The sequence below is a fragment of the Dendrobates tinctorius genome, unplaced genomic scaffold (genome assembly GCF_039654945.1).
Source record: "Dendrobates tinctorius isolate UK_male_01 unplaced genomic scaffold, ASM3965494v1 ptg000063l, whole genome shotgun sequence".
NCBI lineage: Eukaryota > Metazoa > Chordata > Amphibia > Anura > Dendrobatidae > Dendrobates > Dendrobates tinctorius.
Genome location: NW_027361731.1, coordinates 20,370,189 through 20,396,874, shown reverse-complemented (window position 1 = coordinate 20,396,874; position 26,686 = coordinate 20,370,189). Strand labels below are relative to the sequence as shown.

At 45.7% G+C, this 26,686-nt stretch overlaps 1 protein-coding gene across 1 annotated transcript in view; it reads left to right on the top strand.

The window, feature by feature from the left end:
- LOC141094246 (uncharacterized) overlaps positions 1–24,120 on the top strand; it is a 53,351-nt gene extending 29,231 nt beyond the window's left edge. Inside the window, exons 2-7 of the mRNA XM_073580064.1 lie at positions 17,384–17,516; positions 17,644–17,823; positions 17,907–18,030; positions 18,114–18,208; positions 18,405–18,495; positions 22,560–24,120. Coding sequence (XP_073436165.1) covers positions 17,445–17,516; positions 17,644–17,823; positions 17,907–18,030; positions 18,114–18,208; positions 18,405–18,495; positions 22,560–24,010 — 2,013 coding nt within the window. The 5' untranslated portion in view covers positions 17,384–17,444 and the 3' untranslated portion in view covers positions 24,011–24,120. The remainder of the gene's footprint in view (positions 1–17,383; positions 17,517–17,643; positions 17,824–17,906; positions 18,031–18,113; positions 18,209–18,404; positions 18,496–22,559) is intronic.
- The last annotated feature ends 2,566 nt before the right edge of the window (positions 24,121–26,686 follow it).

Genomic DNA, 26,686 nt, shown 5'->3' with positions numbered 1-26,686 from the left:
ACTAGCAATGGTTGTACTGTGCTTGGGACAGAGAAGGTGCCTTGTACTGCAGGCACTGAATACAGGGACACCACATTGTTTGGATTGGGCGTTGGCCCAGCTGGTAATGAAGAAGGAAAAGGAGAAGGAAAGTGAAAAGAATGAGAAGGGAGTGACAGAGGAGGAGGAAGAGGAGAGGGGTGTGAAGAAAGAGGAGAAAGGAGTGACGGAGAAGAGAGATGTGAGAAAGGAGAAGGAGAAAGAAATGAGGAAGGAGTGAAGTGTGAAGGAGAGAGGTATGGCAGAGAAGGAAGAGGAGAGAAGGAAAGAGATGTGACAAGGAAGGAGGAGAAAGGTGTAGCAGAAGGAAGAGAAAAGGAGAGGGAGAGGAGAAAATTCTTCACCCTCTTGTACAGCCTGAGATGGCATTGTTAGAACAATGGTGCCTTCTCTCTGTAGAGAGAAGCAGGGAGTGTCACGCCCTGTGCAAAATTTCCCATACCATGGACTCTGTGGGAGCAGACTGCACATGTCCATTATCTCCCGTCCCCATATGGGGGAGGCACTGAAAACGTAAAACCTTTTCCCATCTTATACAAATACAAATCATTTCCTGGTCTGTTTACATAACTTTCTGTACCTCCTAAACGATGCAAGTATGCTGCTACTCTATTCCACGCAGTCAGCAACCTAGCTTCAACTAACTTCCCTTTTTCCTTTCAATACAAAATGCCATGCCGCAGCCTGAAGACTGCCTTGCCTGTAAATCCACATGCTTAAATCAACCGTCTAAAATTCTTCACATAACCTTCCTGTTCACCTGTGTCTATTCCAAAAACTTCAAAAAAAGGTTGATTAAAAGCTTCAAAAAAGTTGGTACAAATTCTAACACCTTAATCAGTGCGTCTTTGACAAAGGAAAAAAACAAAATCAAAAAGTAGATACAAACTCCTAACACTTCTGTCTGTGCTCGGACGGACGGACGTATCCAGACACACACTTCCCCTTTTTCTGCTGGTGTATCCAAAGTCACTGGAGCCAAGTATCTAAAAACAGGTAGCACACTGCACAGTCACAGATACAGCTCAGTATCAGTTCCTCAAAATTTCTACGCTACACTACAGCTAGAAATTAGCTCAGAATACAAAAAAAACACAGGAAACAGCAAAAAACAGATGTGACTGTGATTTGCAAGGGAGAAGTGTAAAAAATGCTTTCTGTTCTATCCACATTTTAAACGACAGTACACTACATGTACTGTCTCCCGACTGCTACACTCAGAAACCCCTATAATCTTATTAATATTCCCTGCATGCCATCTGTCTCTCTTAATTGTGCACTTTGGAATTCTCGCTCAGTGTGTAACAAACTCTCCTTCATTCATGACTTTTTCCTTTCTAATTCTCTTAACCTCCTGGCTCTTACTGAAACCTGGATCCAGCAGTCAGACACTACCGCTGCTGCTGCTCTTTCATACGGGGGGCTTCACTTCTCTCATACCCCAAGATCAGACAATAGGAGCAGACCAACGCCTCCACCAGCTCTATCACCAAAATGTACCTTTCAGGTTATCCCTCAAGTACCCTCACTTGTCTTCCCTTCTTTTGAGGTCCATGCCGTCAGACTCTACACCCCCTTCTCCATGCGAGTGGCGGTGGTGTATCGACCTCCCGGCCCCTCCCATCAGTTCCTGGATCATTTTGCCACTTGGCTTCCACATTTTCTCTCCTGTGACATCCCTACCCTCATCATGGGTGATTTCAACATCCCCATTGCTCTTCCCCTCTCACCATCTGCTACTCACCTTTTATCTCTAACCTCCTCATTTGGCCTTTCGCAGCTTACTAATTCTCCAACGCATGAAGACGGAAACTCCCTCGACTTGGTCTTCTCTCGGCTTTGAGCAGTGGATGATTTTGCAAACTCCCCTCTCCCGCTCTCTGACCACAATCTTCTTTCATTCTCTATCAAGAACTGCCATGCTGCTCAGGTCAACCCCACTGTCCATACTTATAGAAACATACAGGCCATTAACACCCAGAAACTTATGAAGAACTTGCAGTCTTCATTGGCCCCTATCTCCTCCCTCTCCTGTCCTGATTCTGCATTGAAGCATTACAATGAAACACTTCAAAGTGCCCTGGATGAATTTGCACCCCCTATAAATAGAACACCACAACGCAGACGGCGACAACCCTGGCACACGGTGCAAACACGTTTCCTGCAGCGGTGCTCCAGGTGCGCCGAACGTCTGTGGAGAAAATCCAATCTACACGAAGATTTCATCCATTTTAAGTTTATGCTTAGAACATACAACACTGCCCTTCACCTCTCCAAACAAACCTATTTCAACACCCTCATCACCTCACTGTCCAATAACCCGAAACGTCTCTTTGACACTTTTCATTCTCTACTCAATCCAAGAGTACAGGCCCCAACCACGGAGCTCCGAGCTGACGATCTGGCCAATTACTTCAAAGAAAAAATTGACCAGATCCGACAGGAAATTATCTCCCAATCACCTCATACCATGCACTGTCCTCCCTCCCCCACTGCATCGAACTCACTCTCTGATTTTGAACCAGTCACAGAAGAAGAAGTAAGCAGGCTCCTTGCATCTTCTCGCCCAACTACTTGCACCAGTGACCCATTTCCGTCACAGCTCCTTCAGTCCCTTTCCCCTGCTGTCACCCCTCACCTAACTAAAATATTTAACCTCTCTCTCTCTTCTGGTATTTTTCCCTTCTCATTTAAGCATGCCATCATACATCCACTACTTAAAAAACCATCCCTCGACCAAAACTGTGCCGCTAACTATAGACCTGTCTCTAATCTTCCCTTCATCTCTAAACTCCTGGAACGCCTGGTCCACTCCCGTCTTATCCGCTATCTCTCAGAAAACTCTCTTCTCGACCCTCTCCAATCCGGTTTCCGCTCTTTACACTCCACTGAAACTGCCCTCACTAAAGTCTCTAATGATCTGCTAACAGCTAAATCAAATGGTCACTACTCCATGCTAATTCTCTTGGATCTCTCTGCAGCATTCGACACTGTGGATCATCAGCTCCTCCTCACTATGCTCCGTTCCATTGGCCTCAAGGATACCGTTCTCTCCTGGTTCGCCTCCTATCTCTCCGACCGCTACTTTACTGTATCTTTTGCCAGTTCCTCCTCCTCTCATCTTCCCCTTACTGTTGGGGTCCCCCAAGGATCGGTTCTAGGTCCCCTCCTCTTCTCCTTGTACACTGCCCCTATTGGTCAAACAATCAGTAGATTTGATTTCCAGTACCATCTCTATGCTGATGACACCCAATTATACGCTTCTTCTGACATCACGCCAGCCTTTCTAGAAAACACCGGTGATTGTCTAAACGCTGTGTCTAATATCATGTCCTCACTATATCTGAAACTGAACCTGTCAAAGACTGAACTCCTGGTGTTTCCTCCCTCTACTAATGTACCTATACCCGACATTGCCATTTCTGTGTGTGGTTCCACTATTACTCCCCAGCAACAGGCCCGCTGTCTTGGGGTCATACTTGATTCCGAGCTTTCCTTTGCCCCCCACATTCGATCACTGGCTCGCTCTTGTCATCTGCACCTCAAAAACATTTCTAGAATTCGACCTTTTCTTACCTTTGACTCTGCAAAAACTCTTACTGTTTCTCGTATTCATTCTCGTCTCGACTATTGTAACTCTCTTCTAATCGGTCTCCCTCTTACCAAACTCTCCCCCCTCCAATCTGTCTTGAATGCTGCAGCCAGGATCATATTCCTCACCAATCGTTACACCGATGCCTCTACCTTGTGCCAGTCATTACACTGGCTACCCATCCACTCCAGAATTCAGTATAAACTTATTACCCTCACTCACAAAGCCCTCCATGGCTCAGCACCACCCTACATCTCCTCCCTTGTTTCAGTATACCACCCTACCCGCGCCCTCCGTTCTGCTGATGACCTGAGATTAGCATCCTCAATAGTCAGAACCTCCCACTCCCGTCTCCAAGACTTTACACGTGCCGCGCCAATTCTTTGGAATGCACTTCCCAGGTCAATACGATTAGTCCCCAATCCCCACAATTTTAAGCGTGTCCTGAAAACGCATTTATTCAGACTGGCCTACCACCCCAACACATTAACCTAATCTATCCCTGTGTTGCAGAGCCAAAAGTTTTACCATAACCAGGTTCCCCGCATCATGTTCCCACATGCTTTATGCCTCCATTAGCCCTCTGTGTCTGTACTGTTACACACTTAACATTATGACTGGTCCATACAATCAGGGTAACGGTTACCACCCACCTTTCGTGTCTCCCTCTTTCCTCATAGACTGTAAGCTTGCGAGCAGGGCCCTCTTTCCTCTTGGTATTTGTTATAATCTACTGTATGTGATTATTGTTATGCTGTAATGTCTATTGTCTGTACAAATCCCCTCTGAAATGTAAAGTGCTGCGGAATATGTCGGCGCTATAAAAATAAAATGTATTATTATTACTACATTACAAACAGAATAAACGTCCGGGAGAAATCGAAGCCCACTTTATTCTGTGACACGTACAGGCCGTTCTGGTAACTGACAACTGCCAATCACGCTGGGCGCTCAGGCACCCGGAAGTATCACCCTCCGCCTCGGTCTCCTGGCTCGCCGGGTATGGGAAACCTGTGATATCTCTCTAAGTTATCACCATCTGTGCCTGGAAACCTGGGAGCACCTGTCCCTCCTATGCACGGGAAACCTGTGATAACTTGGTTTCCCAGCAACCACAAGCAAAATCGGTCACTGTTACAACTATCTCCCGAATCTACACAGACATGAAACACATACACAGCATGCAGCAGACACCTTGGCTTATATCCCAGGGTTTGGATAAGAGCGTGGACTTTTTATACTACCTGGGAATGCGGTGGTGATCACACCTGACCGGCAAGAGGTATAGACCCGGACTGGTCACGGGACATTCAGGTAAGATGAAAAGATATTCTTACCTTTATAGAGCGGCACAGTCTCCAACCCGTGAGCCAAGGCCGCGGCTGACACCCCCATCTCTCTAGTCAGCAGGGTCCCCGTGCATTTTGTCCACTGCCCCGCATGCAGGCGCAAGATGTTATGGAAATTTGGTTAGGATAAATCTATCCCTGTGTTTGCTGCGGCCGTTCCCAATTAGACCGAGTATTTTGAGAGCTCAAGAATTAAACTGTACACACATAGTGACAGAAAAATATTTCATCAATACAACTGATTGTTTATTGTACATACATGGTTTTATAATTGCATATAGAAAGGGGTGGTTAGTTAATTACCATATGATCAAGCTCCTTTGTTATTGGTTATCTAAATATATGGAAAATATAGTGATTAATGCATGGCAAGATGCTGATTAAGCAACTAAAGTGTAACTGTTGCCACTTGAAACAAGGACAAAGTTGAGACATCTACTCATCACTTTAGCACATCTGGTGTTCTTCCGCTTTTATCTTATTTTGGAAAGCCCAAAAGAGCTGTCTGGTTCATGGCAGCCATTTTAAAGCAGTGGATTACAATGTATATATTAGCTGTAATTCTATATGAGTATATATGCAAGTGAGATCTAAATGAAATATATATATTTCCATCACAGCAATGCCCAGCAGGGAAAAGGAAATTAAATAGGAGCTGTCCCTTAGCAATAAGCTGGGGACAGCAATTCAAGCGCACACAATACACTTAATAAAAGCAGGGAAGGTGTGGCTGCGCGCACCCCAAGCACAGACAGGAATCAGTACAGCATAGCCAACACAGGAACTGAGGCTTAAGGCACCTGGCAGCGGCTAGGGACCACACACGTGGATGGTCATGCTGCGAAGCAAAGATTCTACTACACGTACGGCTATGCAGCAGAGCAAGGAACTGAGCAGCATCCATTCAGGTAACACAACAGTATCCCAGCTGATTAGAGGGAAAGGATCAAGGAGTAAGAGCACAGACATGCAGAGTAACACCAGGGAAACAGCACAAACACACCGGCTTTACAACTTGCAGGAGTAGCCTTTCTACGCTGTTACACTGAGAAAATAGCACCAGCAAAGCATGTCCGCTTTTTATATGGAGAGTGACATGTGACTTCAATGGCAGAAGCCCTTGTGTCATGAACTTGTTGATGGTTTCTGCGCCTTGTTTGCCTGCTGTAATACACTATTAAGTTCATTAAAAAAACATACAGACAGCCGGTACTCTGACCTCTCCTCATTCATCGCCCCTTCCCCACTTCAAACACGACCCCCCCCACTTAGTCAAAGTCCTAATGTCACGACTCAGCTGTCAGGTGACCCGGAACAAGGAGCTCCTTCCCTGTCCCTAACACTAGGGGGTGCCCTATTTGGCCCTATTCCCCAGGATACTTCTGAAGGTGAAGATGTTGGGGCAGCCACCCTTGCCTTATCTCCTCAGTTAACCCTCTGTTCTCTTACCCCACCTAGGGAAGAGGGGCGCTACTCTGCACCACACTACAACCTGACAAACAAGGCTACACAAACAAGGGTAAACTGAAAACACCATGCATACAAATATTCACTCACATATAACAGGACTGCACCGGGGAGCGGCGGATGGGGAAAAAAAAAAGGAGGAGGGAAAGGAATTACCACACTTACAAACCACTCAACAGTTACTTATAACTCCTCCAAAACTCCTTGTGAACACCTCTCCTAAGCTATGAAACAAATGTTAGTTCTGATGTGGGTTTGAATCAGGACCCAGATTATACTGTGTGCAGAATTATTTGGCAAACGAGTATTTTGATCACATCCTTTTTATACATGTTCTACTCCAAGCTGTATGGGCTTGAAATCCAACTGCCAATTATGTAAATCAGGTGATTTGCATCTCTGTAATGAGGAGGGGTGTGGTCTAATGACATCAAAACCCTATATAAGGTGTGCTTAATTAGGCAACTTCCTTTGGCAAAATGGGTCAGAAGAGAGATTTGACGGACTCTGAAAAGTCAAAAATTGTGAGATGTCTTGCAGAGGGATGCAGCAGTCTTGAAATTGCCAAACTTTTGAAGCGTGATCACCGAACAATCAAGCGTTTCATGGCAAATATGCAACAGGGTCGCAAGAAGCGTGTCGATGAAAAAAGGCGCAAAATAACTGCCCATGAATTGAAAATCAAGCGTGAAGCTGCCAAGATGCCATTTGCCACCAGTTTTTCCATATTTCAGAGCTGCAACATTACTGGAGTATCAAAAAGCTCAAGGTGTGCCATACTCAGGGACATGGCCAAGGTAAGGAAGGCTGAAAAACGACCACCTTTCAACAAGAAACATAGATAAAACGTCAAGCATGGGCCAAGAAATATCTTAAGACTGATTTTTCTAAGGTTTTATGGACTGATGAAATGAGAGCGACTCTTGGTTGGCCAGATGGATGGGCCCGAGGCTGGATCAGTAAAGGGCAGAGAGCTCCACTCCGACTCAGACACCAGCAAGGTGGAGGTGGTGTACTGGTATGGGCTGGTATCATCAAAGATGAACTTGCTGGACCTTTTCGGGTTGAGGATGGAGAGAAGCTCAACTCCCAAGCCTACTGCCAGTTTCTGGAAGACACCTTCAAGCAGTAGTACAGGAAGAAGTCGGTATCGTTCAAGAAAAGCATGATTTTCATGCAGGACAATGCTCCATCACATGCATCCAAATACTCCACAGCGTGGCTGGCCATTAAAGGTCTAAAAGAAGAAAAAATAATGACATGGCCCCCTTGTTCACCTGATCTGAACCCCATAGAGAACCTGTGGTCCCTCATAAAATGTGAGATCTACAGGGAGGGAAAACAGTATATGGGTCGCCCTCCCAGGGCGGTGGGGTACTCGGTACCGGGCCAGTGTCGGGGATGTGTCACAGCAGCAGTGACCCGGTCCGTGGCCCTGGGTGCCCAAGTAAATGGTGGTTTTTAATGTAGTTTATAGGAATAGTTCGTGACGCCACCTGTGGTGTTCGGCAAGTGAGGTGTTAAGCCAACGCTGCATGCAGATCCACTGGGACTGATGGTAGGGCACAGCAAAGATGTAAAAGCTCCCCACAGGTGAAGCTGTAGTCCCAGGGCAGTGTAGATGTAGTTGGCACGGGGATGTAGCAGTGCTGGAAGGGTAGGAAGCAGACAAGACAGCGGGGTGCAATTTCTGTACCTTTACTTGATAACTGCAGTCCAGGGTCCTGATTACAGATGGTATTGGAGCAGGTTAGCCTGGAAGCAACTCGGGGATTCTCTCACAGACAGGCTGTGCAGTCTCCTTCCTAGAGCCTTGTGGTGTGAAGCACTCCAGTACTAAGTTACTCTGAAGTTCCTCCTGTCAGGTGTTCCCAAGAACCTTACTTGCACGGCAGACAGCTGTAGCCTCTCTCGGGGACTCCACAATTGAGTCCTGGCTCTCTTTCCAAGCTGCTGTTGTGCCTCAAGTCTTAGATGGGAGTAAGGCATTTACAGCCTCCTACTCCTCTGGTATCTGCTGTAGGACCCTTAGTATCCGTACAGCCGTGGAGACCAGGCTCCAGTTTGTGCGCTCTGAAGCTGAGGGAGCGCTCCTTCCTAGCTCAACCTCCAGCTTCTCTCTACACATCTGCACACTTCACCATCCACAGACTGACCACTCCTTCCTCTTGGCCCTCAGAGAGCAATCCTCCCCTTAATCCTGGTTCAGAGTTCCCCCTGCTGTCTTGGAGTGGAACTGTGTTGCATGTATGGATTGACTGCAAGAGAGACCCATCATTGCCTCCAACCCTGGCATTACCCTCCCCTGGAGGAAGGCAAAGCCACTGTGGCGACCATACTCCTAGGGGCTCCACATTCCCCCCTATTGCAAGTCAGCACTCCTGGGCGGAACAAAAACATGAAAGACAAACAATTGAACAATAATAATTTGTACAAGATTTGAAAAAGGGGAAAAAAATGTACAAAAACCAAGAGCTCAAAAATGGTCCTATGATGATAAGTCCAAGCATCAATGTCCATGGTCCATTCCTGGGCAAATGGTGAATATATACAAGAAAGTTTTTGACCACACAAGTCCTGTGGTACTATGTCCATAAAGAAAGCAAGAAAATTCCAAGGAAACTCTTACAGATTACCTGTAGGCACAAAACTTGAAAAACAGTTACATATTTACATACACAATTTCAACATTTACATTTATTTTGCTATATGTGATATCTAAGGGGCGGTATACCTGGTGTGGTGCGGGTAGACCTGCGTAACTCTAGTGTGGGCAAACTGGGTAGCATTCTCCTACCGACTTTTAGACTCACCAGGGGCATGGCAGCTTCACCACTGGCAGGGCGAGGGTTCTCTGGCTCCACTGCTGGTGTGGCATCTGCTACCTGATTTTCTTGAGTCACTTCTTGTGCTACCACTTGAGGAAATATCAACACTGGCACCACTATAGCATCATTTACTTTAGTCCAATTCGCAGGGAATTCTCCAAGCACTGTGCAGCCCTTTTCTTCCATTATGGGTTGGATGTTATCTGGTTCCTCTTTCCTTTCCTTCAACTGGTCAGGACACATCTTCAAATGATCTCTTGATACCGCTGCTGAGGTCTCTCCTCCATCTTTACTCACAAGGCATACCTTAGTATTATCAAAGTTCGAGGGCAGAATGGTATAAGGTTCAGCCTCCCATTGATCATCCAACTTGTGCAATCTTCTCTTTCTTTTCAAGACTTGCTCTCCCGGCAACAAAGGAACGGCAGGTGCATTCTGATTTTAAAGCTTCTCCTGCTTTTGTCTTGCCTGGGCCAGACTTTTCTCCACACACTCTTGAACCCTCCGGTACTGTTGCTGCCTCTCCGTGTCCCAGTCAGCATCTGGTGACATTACTTCAGGTGTCAGGACTCCCATGTCCAAGTCAATAGGCAGCTTACCAGGTCTTGCTCTCATTAAGTAGGGTGGGTACAGTTGGTGGAGTTCGCTGGAATATGGTTGTAAAGGTCTACCAGGTCGGGCAACTTCTCTGGCCACAGATTCCTCTCCTCCAAGGGCAAAGTCTTCAGGAGGTCAATCACCACCTTGTTCATCTTCTCGCACATGCCATTGGTCTGTGGGTGATACGGTGTTGTCCGGATCTTCTTACAACCATACAGGTTACAGAATTCTTGGAACACTTCTGCCTCGAAAGCTGGATCTTGATCTGTGAGCACTCTTTCAGGATACCCATGTGGTCTACAGAAGTGCTGCAGGAATTCTCTGGCTGCTGTCCTGGCAGTCTGATCTTTGACAGGCACAACTACCAGGAATCTTGAATAGTGGTCCACAAGGGTGAGAGCATAGATGTAGCCTGACCGGCTTGGAACCAGCTTCACATGTTCCAGGGCTACCAACTCAAGGGGCTTCTTGGTGATGATTGGCTGCAGAGGAGCTCTCTGGCTGTCTCGATCCTTTCTGCGCAGGTTACCTTGTCCACACTCCCGGCACCATCTCTCGATGGCTTTCCTCATACCAGCCCAGTAGAACCTCTTGGAGCAATGTTTCCAACTTCTTCCACCCGAAGTGTCCAGCTCCATTGTGGTATGCTTCCAGGACCATTGATGCCTCTCTCTTTGGGACTATCACCTGCCAGACCAGCTCACGAGTGCGGGTGTTGATACTCCTCCGACATAGCTTCCCTTCATAGATGAATAACTGGCCTCTCTCCTTCTACAACTGCTGAGTTTCTTCAGGAGCATCCAACTCTGGACGTGAGTCAGCTCGTGTCAGCAGCTCCTTTACCAGGCGGACTGCAGGGTCACTATCTTGCGTTTCTGCCCAATCATGATGGGGCAATGAATTCAGGGTGACCTCCTTCAAGCCAGACCGTCTGTTTCTCACTCCTTGAGCACGTTGGGCCGCCAGTGGCCGGTGGAAGGGAGGCAGCTCTATTTCTTCAAGAGCCTCCGGGTCTTCTGCATCTGGTAGGTTAGGCATCCTGGACAGTGCATCAGCATTGGCATTCTTGTGCCCTGCACGGTACTTGATGGTAAACTCATAATTAGATAGCCGAGCCATCCATCGCTGTTCCAGTGCACCCAGTTTTGCAGTGTCCAAGTGAGTCAACCGATTATTGTCCATGAAGATAGTAAACCTGGCAGAGGCTAGGTAATGTTTGAACCTTTCAGTGACAGCCCAGACTATGGCAAGGAACTCCAGCTTGAAAGAACTGTAATTATCAGGGTTCCTTTCAGTGGGGCGCAGCTTCCTGCTGGCATAGGAGATCACTTTTTCTTTCCCATTCTGTACCTGCGACAGTACTGCTCCTAGTTCCACATTGCTGGCATCTGTGTACAGCACAAAGGGTTTGTCATAATCTGGGTAGGCCAGAACTTCGTCACCTGTGAGAGCCATCTTCAGCCGAGTGAAGGATCTCTCCAACTCTTCAGTCCATTCAAAGGTGGAATTTTTCTGTTTGGTCTTCATGGACTGTCCCACCAGAAGGTTTTGCATAGGGGTGGCTATCTCGGTAAAACCTTTGATGAATCTTCGGTAGTAGCCTACCAGTCCAAGGAATTGGCGTACTTCATGGAGGTTGCTGGGCTTCAGCCAGTCCCTGATGACCGTGACCTTGTCAGGATCCGGTGCCACACCTTCTGCGCTGACCTCATGACCGAGGTACTGTACCTTGGGCTTCAGGAGGTGACACTTGGAAGGTTTCACCTTCAGGCCAAAATGGGACAGAGCTTCAAACACTTCCGCCAGGTGCTCCAGATGATCTTCATAGGTTTTGGAGAAAATAATGACATCATCCAGGTACAACAGGACCGTATCAAAGTTCATGTGTTCCAAGCAGCACTCCATCCGTTTGTCGCGTCCGTCTGCAAGTCTGGGCTGCAGACAGGCAGCGCCCCGAGTAGCACCGACACCCTTTACCCCTATACAGGCATCTGGATTTACTGCAGAGCCCAGGAAGTGCTGTCTGAACAGGAGCAGAGTGCCAGAGCAGAACGGTCGCAATAGAAAAGCAGGAAGGGAGCCAAAAATGGAGTCGGAAACCAGGCGAGTAGTGGAGGTACAGAAACGGTAGGCAGAGTCGAGAGTCCAGGCAGAGGTCAAAAACCGGGAGAGTAGTGGAGGTACAAAATCGTCAGGCAGTAGAGGGGGTCAGGAATCCAGGCCAAGGTCAGTGTCAGTAATCGGGAGAAATGCAAGGTACAAAAACGGCAGGCAACAGAGTAGTCAGAAGTTCAGGCTGAGGTCGGAGTTAACGATAGGCAATCACAAGTAACACATAGGGGAACCAAGAATATATCCGGTGGCTTGCAAGCCCAGTCCCAAGGTATTTGAGGGATCAGGTCGTCCCTCACAGGCTCCCTGGCTGGTGATGTCATCAGGACCGCCCCCAGGACCAGACCTGATGATGATGCACCAGCCCCTTCATGACTGACAGAGGAGCGGAGTCTGCGTCCAGTAGACGCCTGCGCAGAAGCCCTTTCATTGTTGCTGCCCTCACTCGGGCGCGAGCCACGGCGCCTCCTAGTGGTTGAGGGCGGAACAGCAGGCCCCGAGATGGACGACATGTCAGTCCGGCGTCTCCTGGTGGCCGAGGCCTGGACAGCAGGCCCCGAGCCCGAGGGCGGCGTGACAGTCCGTCGCCTCCTAGTGGCTGAGGGCGGAACAGCCGGCCCCGAGTCTGACGGCAACGTGACACCGTTGAAATGTTCCTGGAGCAGTGCAGAGCCCAAATGGCATGTAATTGAACTCACAGAGACCCATTGGAGTGGTAAATGCCATTTTCTCCTTGTCTGCCTCTGCCACGGGAACCTGCCAATACCCACTGGTGGGATCCAAGGTGGAAAAGTAATTAGCAGTTTTAAGGGCAGCTAAGGACTCTTCAATTCTAGGTAATGGGTAGGCATCTTTATGTGTAATGCTGTTAATTTTCCAGTAATCAACACACATTCTCATGGTACCATCCTTTTTCTTTACAAACACTATTGGAGCTGCCCAGGGGCTACAACTGTCTCTGATGACCCCTGCCTCCTTCATCTCCCTCAACATACTCTTAGCACACTGGTACTGTGTTGGGGGTATAGGTCTGTATCTCTCCTTTATGGGTGGATGGTCTCCAGTGGGGATATGATGTTGAACCCCTTTTGCCTGCCCAAAATCTAGTGGGTGTTTGCTGAATACCCGCTCATACTCTTGTGTCATTCTGTAAACCCCATTTTTCTGGTATGGCGGTGTAGAGTCATTTCCCACCTGGAGTTGCTGACACCACTCCTCTGTCTGCTTCACAGAGCCATTGTCCTCCACCTGATTGGGTGAGACCAAGGGTTCTGCTGCCTGCAAAGAGTTGTTATTGACAGTGAGCAGCTTGGCAGCTGTGGCTTACCGAGGTATTGTGGCCTCCTCTTCCCCAAAATTCAAAAGGCGTACAGGTACTCTCCCTTTCTTGACATCAACCACCCCTCTGGCTGTCAGGACAGTGGGCCTGCTGTCGGAGTATACTGGTTCCACCAATGCCTGGTAATCTCTCCCTCTAAGACCTATAGCTGCCCGACACCAAACCAACATTTCACATCGGGGGGTATTGCAGTGGGGAAGGCATCACTCACTCTGACGCTGCCAGTCTCTCCGCCAGAGAGTTCCACCTGTTGTCTTTGCATCAGGGCTCGGATCTCCTTCTGCAGGACTCTTTGTTCTCCGGAACCAGCAGTCTCAGCCACCTGTTGCAACAAGACAATAACCTCGGACAGACAGTTTTCAATTAATTTGTACCAAGAGTCATCATGGGATTACATTCACGTCTATCAATATCAACAACTATCAGGCCCTGAGATTTCAGCTCTACCCGGCCCACTTTGACAGTAATCTCTACACCCAATCTGCGGCAAAGATTGTTCATTACTGGCAACTACTGTCAGATCATCTGTTGGGCCACGGGTGAGTTCAGAATCAGCCCAATACCTTTTATACAGAATGTACAGCATAGTGGTCACCTGGGAGCCAGTGTCCAGCAAAGAGCTCATGGGGATGCCGTCAATCACCACAGGAAGGATTGGTCTCCCACATACTTGGCTCTCCAGTTCCTTGGGCCTGTGGATCCTACTCCTGGGGGCTGGCCCTCTGCCCCAGGGGTTGCTCGTTTAAAGGACAATATCTTGCAAGGTGACCTGCCTTATGACAGCGACGACAGATGGGACGTCCGTCCAGGTCTTAGCGATCGTTGTTCCTTCCTCGAAGGGGCGGGGCTCTCCTCCGGAGCCACGGGACATCCTCTGGACTGGAAGCAAGCTGGATCTTGTCTTTGGAGGACACCTGCAGGGACTGCATGGTTTTAGTGAGTGCAGCCATTTCTTTGGTCAACTCCTGGACCTGAAGACGCAGCTCCTCAGTGGGATCTTTGTCCAGAGTTTGTGCATCAGCCTCCACAGGGATGGAAGGAAAAGATGGGGCTTCCTGATGGTAGGGGGCGCTGGATGGCTGTCAGTGGATTCCTGCAGTACCCGAATAGCCCTGTCCTTAAATTCAGCAAAGTCCAGATCAAGGTTTTGCAGGGTTATGATACGAAACTGTCCTCTGTGGGTACTGGACTGGAGTCCTTCAATGAACTGCTCCTTCAACTGTTTATCTTCCTCCTTTACGCTGTCAGGATCCACTTGCTTAACTGCTCGCAGCGCCTCCAGCAGGTTGAGAGCATAGTCCCTGATACTGTCCTGCGCCTTCTGTTTACAGCCAAAGAACCTCATGTTGATTTTAGCTGCAGCGTGAGTGTCAAAGGTGCTCTTCAGCTTGGCCAGGACCTTTGCAACAGTCTCTTTATCAGTGTCCTGCCAGGCTTTCACTTCTCTCTGCGCTGCACCCGTTAGCTGTACAATCAGGATATTTACTTTCTGGCTTTCAGACAGAGGGTATACTTTGAACAAACTGCACAGTCTCTCTTTAAATTCACTTAGGGTATGTGACTCACCGGCGGCCGCTTCACAGGCCCGACGCTCCGGGCTGTAGGCCTCAGCGCCTCCTCTTCTCACGCGCTGTCCTCTCTTCCCGCGCGGCACTGCGCCTCTTCGTGCTCTGTGGTAGGCCCCGCCCATGAAGGCCTGCCCCTTCCCACGCGCGCCAAGCAGCGCAGCAATGGCGGCAATTTCACACAGTTTTCACAAACACAGTCTATAGCACACAGGACCCGGGGGGTACCGGGCTCCGTAATTCTGTTCGTGATGCCAAATTGGGTCTCCCAGGGCTGTGGGGTACTCGGTGCCGGGCCAGTGTCAGGGGGATGTGTCACAGCAGCAGTGACCCGGTCCGTGGCTCTGGGCGCCAAAGACAATGGTGGTTTTTAATGTAGTTTATGGGAATAGTTTGTGACGCCACCTGTGGTGTTCAACAAGTGAGGTGTTAAGCCGACGCTGCATGCAGATCCACTGGGACTGATGGTAGGGCGCAGCAAAGATGTAAAAGCTCCCCACAGGTGAAGCTGTAGTTCCAGGGCAGTGTAGATGTAGTTAGCACGGGGATGTAGCAGTGCCGGAAGGGTAGGAAGCAGACAAGACACAGTGGGGTGCAATTTCTGTACCTTTACTTGATAACTGCAGTCCAGGGTCCTGATTACAGATGGTATTGGAGCAGGCTAGCCTGGAAGCAACTCGGATTCTCTCTCACAGACGGGCTGTGCAGTCTCCTTCCTAGCGCCTTGTGGTGTGAAGCACTCCAGTACTAAGTTACTCTGAAGTTCCTCCTGTCAGGTGTTCCTAAGAACCTTGCACGGCAGACAGCTGTAGCCTCTCTCGGGGACTCCACACTTGAGTCCTGGCTGTCTTTCCAAGCTGTTGTTGTGCCTCAAGTCTTAGATGGGAGTAGGGCATTTACAATCTCCTACTCCTCTGGTATCTGCTGTAGGACCCTTAGTATCCATACAGCCATGGAGACCAGGCTCCAGTTTGTGCGCTCTTAAGCTGAGGGAGCTCTCCTTCCTAGCTCAACCTCCACCTTCTCTCTACACGTCTGCACACTTCACCCTCCACAGACTGACCACTCCTTCCTCTTGGCCCTCAGAGAGCACTCCTCCCCTTAATCCTGGTTCAGAGTTCCCCCTGCTGGCCTGGAGTGGAACTGTGTTGCATGTATGGATTGACTGCAAGAGAGACCCATCATTGCGTCCAAGCCTGGCATTACCCTCCCCTGGAGGAAGGCAAAGCCACTGTGGTGACCATACTCCTGGGGGCGCCACATATACCTCTCCGAACAGTGTCTGGGAGGCTGTGGTGGCTGCGGCATGCAATGTTAATCGTAAACAGATCAAGCAACTGACAGAATCTATGTATAGAAGGCTTTTGAGTGTCATCGTAAAGAAAGGTGGCTATATTGGTCACTGACTTGTTTTGTTTTGTTTTTGAATGTCAGAAATGTTTATTTCTACATTTTTTGTTATATTGGTTTACCTGGTGAAAATAAACAAGTGAGATGGGTAGATATTTGGTTTTTATTAAGTTGCCTAATAATTATGCACAGTAATAGTTACCTGCACAAACAGATATCCTCCTAAGATAGCCAAATAAAAAAAAAAAAACACTCCAACTTCCAAACATATTAAGCTTTAATATCTATGAGTCTTTTGGGTTGATTGAGAACATTGTTGTTGTTAAATAATAAAAAGAATCCTCTCAAATACAACTTACCTAATAATTCTGCACATGGTGTATATAGGGGATGGGAATGGCTAACCGAGCACAGCTGAGAGCTCAGCGTTTTCAACATGGTCGATTAACCCCTGTTCTGCCAAAAGAAATGAACATCATTAAAAAGAAGTGCTTTTTAGCGCAGGTGTAGGAGCAATCAGACGCTGCGGTGTTCTGGATACTCTCTGCGGTAACCCCATGACACCTATCAAAAGCATTATTGGAACCAAAATAATTTACCGAAATGTGCTCGAACATTGCTCTGGAACACTAATCCGAATGTGCTACGTTAGTGCCGAATTTGAGATTGGCGAACGTTTTCCAATAAGTTAACACATCTCTACTCCCTGTATTGTACACTTCATATTGATGCCTTCCTGAACAATCCTTTTTCTTTTTTTTTCATGGACTCGTAACAGAAGGAGCGCCTATAGTGAGGTCACATGACTATCTCTGGTCCTCAGAACGGACGGGGTCCTGAGATGCCATTTTTTGGTGTCTTATCTGCTGTTTTCCGGTCACTTCTTGTAACTGTTTTGCAGCTTTAGAAACCTGACGGGGTTAATATAAGTTTTAAAACAAAGTGTGAACAGTGAGTTGTTTTTCATTTTGGTGCATTATGTTCCAACTTTTGCACTTTTTCGGATTGGTTACAGGACGTGTCCACCTGAAAAGACACGGTGTGCACATATCCTTACACTATACCAGCATCACTGCTCCTGTATCTTGTTTTCCCATGGTATTTTGTATGATTCTTCATCAGCTGATCTTCCTTCCATTTAGGATCCTGGCAGATACAATCGGTATAATTATCTTCTAGAAGATTTACTTTAAACATTAACGAATGGCTACGGACAAGATGGCGGAGAGGATATTACACCTCACCCTAGAGATCCTCTTCCGGCTTACTGGAGAGGTGAGATTCTGATGACGTCACATTACATCATTCTTATCTATGGGAATAACAGATGGACAGAACTGGAGAGGTGAGGACTCTGGAAATGTCTGTAGTGAGATTTATTAATGTGTCTCTCCATAACCAGGATTACACAGTAGTGAAGAAGACCTCTAGTGAGCGCTGTCAGGACCCTGTGTCTGAGGGATGGGGAAGACCCCGGAGCCTAATCACGGGGCCTCCACCTCACCCCCTGATACATGAGGACATCAATGACCAGAAGATCCTTGAACTCGCCTATAAGATGATTGAGCTGCTGACTGGAGAGGTGACACTGCTGGGAATGCTGGGACATTACACAGTAACTCTATAAAGGGATCGGGGGGATGACTGTATCATTGTATGTGTCAGGTTCCTATAAGGTGTCAGGATGTCGCCGTCTATTTCTCCATGGAGGAGTGGGAGTATTTAGAAGGACACAGAGATCTGTACAAGGACGTCATGATGGAGGTTCCCCAGCCCCTCACATCACCAGGTAATAGTCAGGACTAAATACACACGGCCTATAATTATCTGTATGTAAAGAATGAATTCAGTCCCTGTATGTGTTTCCTCCAGTTCTATCCAGTAAGAGGACAACACCAGAGAGATGTCCCCGTCCTCTTCTTCCACAGGGCTGTAAAGAAGATCCCAATGTTCCTCAGGATCATCAGGTACATGGAGAGAAGGTTCAATGAGATCTCCCCTATGATGTGTAGACGGCTGTGAAGGTCTTGTGCTCAGTCTTGTTTTATCCACCAGTATTATATGTTTTATACTTGTGTAATGAGAGCGGTGAAGATGGAAGGATTAGAGCTGATCATAGATGGGACTTCTCCATCTGTCGGTGACTTTTACAATATTTTTCAGGGTGAAGATCTGACCCATATTAATACTACAGAGACATATGTGAGGGGTGATGAGCGGTGTAAAGAGGCGATTCCTACATATGACTACCCAGGTGAGTAGTGACCACTAAATGCAGAGAAGTCACAGATTCTACTGTAATTACACACGTGGTCAAAATTTTTGTACCCCTCGTTTAATGAAAGAAAAACCCACAATGGTGACGGAAATAACTTGAATATGAATAAAGTAAATAACAGATAAAAAAAAAATCTATGAAAATGAACAAATGAAAGTCAGACATTTCTTTTCAACCATGCTTCCATAGAATTTTTAAAAAATAAAACTCATGATATTATGTGACAAGAGACATGTTAAATCAAGGTGTGTCCGCTAATTAGCATCACAGGTGTCTACAATCTTGGAATTAGTGAGAGCGCCTGTATAGAGGGCTACAGATACTCATTTTGCAGTTTGGTGACATGGTGTGTATCACACTCAACTTGGAGAAGAGGAAGCGAAGGAAAGATTTGTCTCAGGAGATTAGAAAGAACATTATAGACAAACCTGTTTAAGGTAAAGGCTATAAGGCCATCTCCAAGCAGCTTGATGTTCCTGTGACTACAGTTGCACATATTCTTCAGAAATTTATGATCCATGGGACTGTAGCCAACCTCCCTGAATGTGGCCACAGGCAGAAAATTGCTGACAAATCTTACAACAGGATAATGACCCAAAACATACAGCTAAAAACACCCAAGAATGGCTAAGAGGAATACACTGGACTATTCTAAAGTGGTCTTCTATGAGCCCTGATCTAAATCCTATTGAACATCTTTGGAAAGAGCTGAAACATGCCGAAAGCAAATTTTGGCAAAGTGCCAACAATTTTGTCTGGCCCGAGGGCAAGTGGGAAGCGCGAGGCTAAGTGCTAGAACTGGTGCATCTTCTATATGCTCCATTTTTGGTGCGGCTGAGAGCTGATGTTTTAGTCTGGAATGGGGCCAATGTCCATGGTCCATTTGTAGGCTATTAATATCAGCCCGCAGTTGTCTGCCAAGCCTTTGCTGGTTATTAATTATAGGGGGACTTTACGCCATTTTTTTTGAGCGGGCCCCCATTTTAATAACCAGTAAAGGCTAAGTATACAACTGAGAGCTGATATTAATAGCCTGGGAAGTTCCATGGGTATTACTCCCTTTCCAGGCTATAATCATCAGCCCACAGCCATCTGCTTTACCTCTGCTAGTTATGAAAATTAAGCCCATGCAATTTTTTTTTCAGAAAAGTAATTATTTAATTAAATACATGTACAGTAAGCTGCACACACATACTGTGCTAATTGTATGTGTGACTGACATCTTTATATCTATCTATTCTATGTATACAGGGTGGGCCATTTAGATGGATACACCTGTGGGCCATTTATAAAGTTGGATCCAAAAGGGCCACCTTCAAAATGGCCGCCATGGTCACCATTAGCATTGAGCGAAACAAGTCGGTCAGATTCAAAAGTCGCCGACTTTTGACAAAGTCGGGTTTCATGAAACGAAACCCGACCACAGTGTGAAGTCGGCTATGCTGTCGGCGACCCAAGCGCCAAAGTCGGGTTTCGCCGAATGCTTGCACGTGACTTTTTTCAGCCAATGAGAGAAGCGTAGCTGGAGTGGGAGTGGTGGAGAGAGGGATTTCACCGCCTCTAGGGTTAAAATTCATGCCAGGTGTGTTTACAGTCCTCCACTCACTGCCGACTTTTCTCCCCATTGGCTTGCATTGGGTTTCATGTTTCACGACTTTTCCCGACTTTTCCCTATAGTCAGCCGATTTCGTTCGACTCGACTTTTGAGAAAGTCGGGTTTCATGAAACCCGACTCGACCCTAAAAAAGGCAAAGTCGGTCATCTCTAGTCACCACCCATCTTGAAAATTGTTCCCCCTTCCACATACTAATGTACCACAAACAGAAAGTTGATATCACCAACCATTCCCTTCTTATTTAGGTGTATCCATATACAGGACCCACCCTGTATATATTGTTTGTAATCTACCTGTTCTATTCTGTCGCGCCACGCTGTGATTCTACTGTACGCGGCAGATGAATTGCCGGCTTTTCATAAAATATATACAGTATATGTGTTTATTGAAGTATATTTCCTTGGAAAAATGTGTATATGGCAGAGTAATTCGCTATGTCAAAGTTCATGTTTAAAATTGTATTGCAATCAAATAGCAATTACATGGCATTCGGATGCTAGGTGTGAAAAATCGGATTGTACTCGCATGAAAATCGCATGGCACGTTTATGACATTAGTCCTCCTTTTCTAGACTGAAATCAGAACTTTTTTTTCATGGTAATGGGTACAAGCCCTCAACACCTAATCCCCTGAAGCCATTGTCACCTTTACACAAACAAAAATAAGACAACAATATCTCTCACCTGTCCAAAATTGAATGAATAGAGTTGCCAACGCTGTAATCAATCTGTCTGACATTTGCTCATAATAATAATAATCTTATATAGCGGCAACATATTCCGCAGCGCTTTACAATTCAACAGTTCATATACAACAGTCCTTACAAAGTTAACGATAATACAATAATTGATGACACGATATTGACAACCCTGCCCATAAGAGCTTACACTCTACAATGTGGTGGGAGTGACACAAAGTACAGGGGCTTACTTACAATGATGGTCCAACTATCTTGAGGAATTGGGGGTGGATAAAGGTTGGATGACCTTTTGGGTGCGAAGGACTTTGATGTAGGGTTATGAGGCAACCACTCCCGCTGAAGAGCAGGGGAAAATGACTCCCTGCAGCAAGAGTGGGCCTATGAACTGTGATGACCTCAATGAAATCAGTGCAGTTCACCTTGAAAAATCAGGGTGTGAACGAGTCATTCTACCCAGCTTTTCAACGTGAGTGGTCACCTCAGGTCACCACTTATTTTGATATGCAAAATGTCACACAGATGGATTACGGCATGGGACACTTTGGATTCTTTCAACTTTGGACACGTGATTGATAGTCTTTTTTCATTTTTGTTTCTTTACAGGTGACCATGGCTTCACTGGATTAGGTGTTAAGGTGAGTATAATGTGATTTTTATTGATTTTTTATTTTTTTAATTTTAGACTTAATTTTTCTTCTATATAGACAGCGAGGCCTGAATACAACTCTCAACATTGTTTCCTGGTTGCGCTGATCACAGGCAGAGCAGGGTACAATAATGTGAGCTGTTGTCAACACCCAGAGCCGGCTATCAGCGCGAACAGTACCGCTGATTCCCAGGCGCCAGTATGTTTCCCACTGATGACACACAGATGTTATCCATATGTCATTAGGGTGCACGTGTGCGAGACATTTTGTGGACCGTTCTGCTAAAAATCAGTAATGTCAGCATGCCTTGCCCACAGACACACGGTCTGTGGAAACACACTGACATTTGCACAGATCCATTCATTTCAATGGGTCGTCACCGGTACATATGAAATTTGTCACCACATGTACCGGACACACTGACATGTGAAGGAGGCCTTAAGGGGGTACTCTCATTTCCATGATCCTATCCCAAAATATAGTAGGTGTAATTATAATAGCAAATTCCTCCAATTAGAAATGTGGTATAGTTCTCCTGATTCTCTATGTCGCTTACCCCATGACCAGGGCATTGCAGTAGCTTAGGTAGCCATGATTATGACCACTAGCAACTAACAGTCGCTATGAGTGGTAGTAACCATGGATACCTAAGCTAATGCAATGCTCTGCACATGGGGTGAGCACCATAGCGAGTCAGAAGAACTACACTACATTTTTCCTAATATTATTATTACACCTACTACACATTCGGATAGTTGAAAAGAAATGGGAATACACCTTTTAGAATCTCACATGTTTTTATGGTGTATATTTTTATCTGTTGCTATAGATTGTAATGTAACAAAGCTTATTTTTAATTCTCTCTTTATTGCTTTAAACCTTTCTGCGTTTGTGTATTATGTTTGTCGATTATACTTTGGAGGTTCAGTACCATGGGATTTGTGAACAGGTGGCTCACCACTGTCTGAGGTCATAGTTTCATTATACTTTCTGTTGTATAGAATTATGTATATAGAAATTATATAAAATTTAAGGCATTGATATTGAAAAATAATAAAATCTGTTTCATTCTTGGCAGGTGACTGTGGTGTCAAACCAGATACCTATGAAAAGCATGCCATTATTCCAGCTATACCTCCAGCCCTTCAGAGCAAAAATCAATCATTGGAGCCTTTTCAATCAGTCACCTATTTGGATTCATCACAGACTGATAAGAAAAATGAAAGCTGCAAACGTGATGTTGAACGTCAAATAATTCCCACAGAGAAGAAACCATTTACCTGTTCAGAATGTGGGAAATATTTTAAACATAAATCTGAGTTGCTTAGACATGAGAGAAGTCACACAGGAGAGAAACCATTTTCATGTTCAGAATGTGGGAAATATTTTAAACATAAATCTGAATTGCTTAGACATGAGAGAAATCACACAGGAGAGAAACCATTTTCATGTTCAGAATGTGGGAAATATTTTAAACATAAATCTGAATTGCTTAGACATGAGAGAAGTCACACAGGAGAGAAACCATTTTCCTGTTCAGAATGTGGGAAATGTTTCATGGTTAAATCAACACTTCTTAGACATGAGAGAAGTCACACAGGAGAGAAACCATTTTCCTGTTCAGAATGTGGGAAATATTTTAAACATAAATCTGAATTGCTTAGACATGAGAGAAGTCACACAGGAGAGAAACCATTTTCCTGTTCAGAATGTGGGAAATGTTTCATGGTTAAATCAACACTTCTTAGACATCAGAGAAGTCACACAGGAGAAAAGCCATTTTCATGTTCAGAATGTGGGAAATGTTTTAACCGTAAGTCAAGTTTGGTTACACATTACAGAAGTCACACAGGACAGAAGCCATTTTCATGTTCAGAATGTGGGAAATGTTTTATCCATAAGTCAAATTTGCTTACACATTACAGAAGTCACACAGGGGAGAAGCCGTATTCATGTCCAGAATGTGGGAAATCTTTTATCCAGAGATCATATCTTCTTAAACATCAAAGAATCCACACAGGAGAAAAGCCATTTTCATGTCCAGAATGTGGGAAGTGTTTTACAGAGAAATTAAGCCTTCTCAATCATCAGAGAATTCACACAGGAGAAAAGCCATTTTCATGTTCAGAATGTGGGAAATTTTTTTACTGTAAGTCAAATTTGGTTACACATTACAGAATTCACACAGAGGAGAAGTCAAATTCATGTCCAGAATGTGGGAAATGTTTAACAAGGAAATCAAGTCTTCTCAGTCATCAGCGAAGTCACACAGGAGAGAAGCCATTTTCATGTTCAGAATGTGGAAAATGTTTTAACCGTAAGTCAAATTTGGTTACACATTACAGAATTCACACAGAGGAGAAGCCATATTCATGTCCAGAATGTGGGAAATGTTTTACCCAGAGATCAGATCTTCTTAAACATCAAAGAATTCACACAGGAGAGAAGCCGTATTCATGTCCAGAATGTGGGAAACGTTTTAGTTTGAATTCAAATCTTGTTGCACATCAGAGAACTCATACAGCGTAGAAATCATTTTTTATGTTCAAAATGTGGGAAATGTTATTTCTGGGAATCATCTTCATCACCTAAAAACTCATGTAGAGTGTGAAGGAAATAAATAAGGGATATTAATAAGGCAGGAGAGTTACATTTAGTTGACAAAGGCGTGAAACATTGTAAGAACAAAGGGGCTTTTGCTGGAGGTCGGTGTCTATCCTGGCACCTTAGCTCCTGGATTCTCCGCTTACAGGGGGGATAGCAAATGGTCTGTACTAGAAGGAATATCTCGTATTTGAAAGGGCACAGCTTGGCTAATTGTCCATTCATAGACAGCATGATAGTGTACAAGAGTAAAAAAAGATTTAAAAAAATTGTAAAAATATTTATTTTTTTACAAATCACAAACTAAAGAACAAAAAAAAAATTATTAATCCAATAAATATATTTATGTTTTAAGTAAAAAGTACACCTCTTTGGTATCGCCCCTTCTGGAACGACCCGACCTATAAAACTGTCCCCTTCAATGAACTCCATAAAAACAAACGAAAAAAAGGCAAAAAGCTATGCTTTATCATGATATTGCTGAACAAAAGTGGAAAAATACGTGATAAAAAAGCAATCTGCATAAAAGTTGTACAGCTGAAAACGTCATCTTGTCCTGCAAAAAACAAGCCGCCATACGGGTCCGGCAGCAGAACAATAAATAAGTTATAGCTCTCATGATAAAGCAATTCTTTTTTTGAATATAATAGTTTTTATTGTGTAAAAGCGCTAAAACATAAAAGAATATAAATGAGGCATTGCTGTAATCATACTAACACAGCAAAATTATCCTATGTAACAGGCCATAAAGCATGAATATAAATAGACCACAAAAAAAGCTTTAACGGGGCCGTGGCCTGGAGCTCAATGGAGGAGGACATGTGAGCTCAGAGCTCCTGTGAAGCCTGGTGTTTCAAGCGACTTATTTAACTAAGAAGATTGCTCTCTGCTGGAAGACCCTCAGATGTGGATTGCTAATCTCATTGGGATCATTTTGAGACCTATTTGAAGAAAATCCGCTGGATATTTAAGAAGTTATAGCTCCTGGAAGAAATCAGGGATAAGCTATCAGCGGTGACTCAGCAAAAAATCACCTCAGCAAGAAGCGCTGGAACTGCTATTATGCAGGCCTCTTGGGCATAAGGACTTGTTGGAGTCTGGTCTGGTGAGCCTTTGAGCACCCTGCCTTGTGCTAGAGAGGCAGGTGAGAGGAACAGAAATAAGGAATATTGCTGTCTGCTATCGGCAGTGGGGAAGAGGAGCCGGAACGTTAGGAGGAGAAGATCCGGATCAGTAGAGCTGCTGTGAGGTGTTTGTCAGCTGACTCGGATGGTGAGAGAGAGAAGTTGAAAGTCTGCTTCAAAAGGTTACCAATTGGACTCTACTGTGCTGTGGTGAGGAGAGTGGAGATCTGCTGGGCTGCCGGAGCGGTGAGTGACAACGCTGATCGGTGGTGGGGGAAGAGGAGCCGGATCGTCAAGAGGAGGAGATCCGGATCAGTGGTGACTACTGACCCGGTCGGTGGCAGAGAGATTTGTAGCCTGCCTCAGGAGGATACTGGTTGGGCTCTGCTGTGCCACGGTGAGGAGAGTGGAGATTTGCAAACCTGCAGGAGCGGTGAGTGACAGCGAAGATTGGTGGTGGGGAAGAGGAGCCGGCTCGTCAAGAGGTGGAGATCCGGATCAGTTGTGCTTCTATATATCCTTGGTAAATAGCAACTTTTCTGCTGTTTTTCCTGAGTGGAGGTGCTGCTGCTGGTTGACTGTCGGTGTCTCTAGTGTATCCAGAGAGAGTGGAGAATTGAAGGAGCCGCATGAGTGGTGAGGGGCGGTGCTGAACCAGCGAGAAGGAGGTGCCAGTGTATTAAAAAGAGAAGATCCGGATCTGATGCTCTACTGCGCAGTTTATGGGAGAAATTGACGGGAACTGCCTTATCTAGTCCTGTCCGGAGCTGATACCAGAGAGGGGACTTGAACTGTCGTGACCTGTAGATGCGGAGTGGTGAGTGGTGAGCGGCTTTAATGAAGATTTTTCTGGACTCTTGTGGGACTTTGCTGATTGCTGAATATATTCGGGTGCTGGCTGTGATCTTAGGTATCTGCTGTGATTCTGGGTGTCAGCTGTGATTCTGGGTGTCAGCAGTGATTTATACTAGCCCTAAGATACTGAAGGCACTTGGAGTTGTTATAACTTTATAGATAATAGTGTCACTATTATTTACATAATAAGCAACTGTATATCACTGGGAGGGTGTGAGACGGCCTTAATTGGGGGGATTATACTCACTATATATACTATCTTTCTTTGAGTACATACCCCTATTATGGCAGCTAATCTTAAATCTACTGCTAGTAAAATTCAAAAGCCTAAGAATACTACTAGCCAGAGAGCTTATACCGACTCTGCCAACCTGTTAAGCCCACTTAAATCTAGATCCCCCCCTAAAAAGGGAGGAAGCTACTTCATCTGAAAATATGCCCAATAGTTCTTCTGGTAAGATCACTCAGAGGAAATCGGACCAGAAAAGTTTGTCTTCTGGTTCTCGTACTTTGTCTTTTTCATCCTCTCAGAATTCTAAGACCATAAACAAAGAACAGCCCTCTAATCAGGACGAGGACAGCAAGATGGATATGTCCCAATCTAATAAGAGGAAAAACCCAG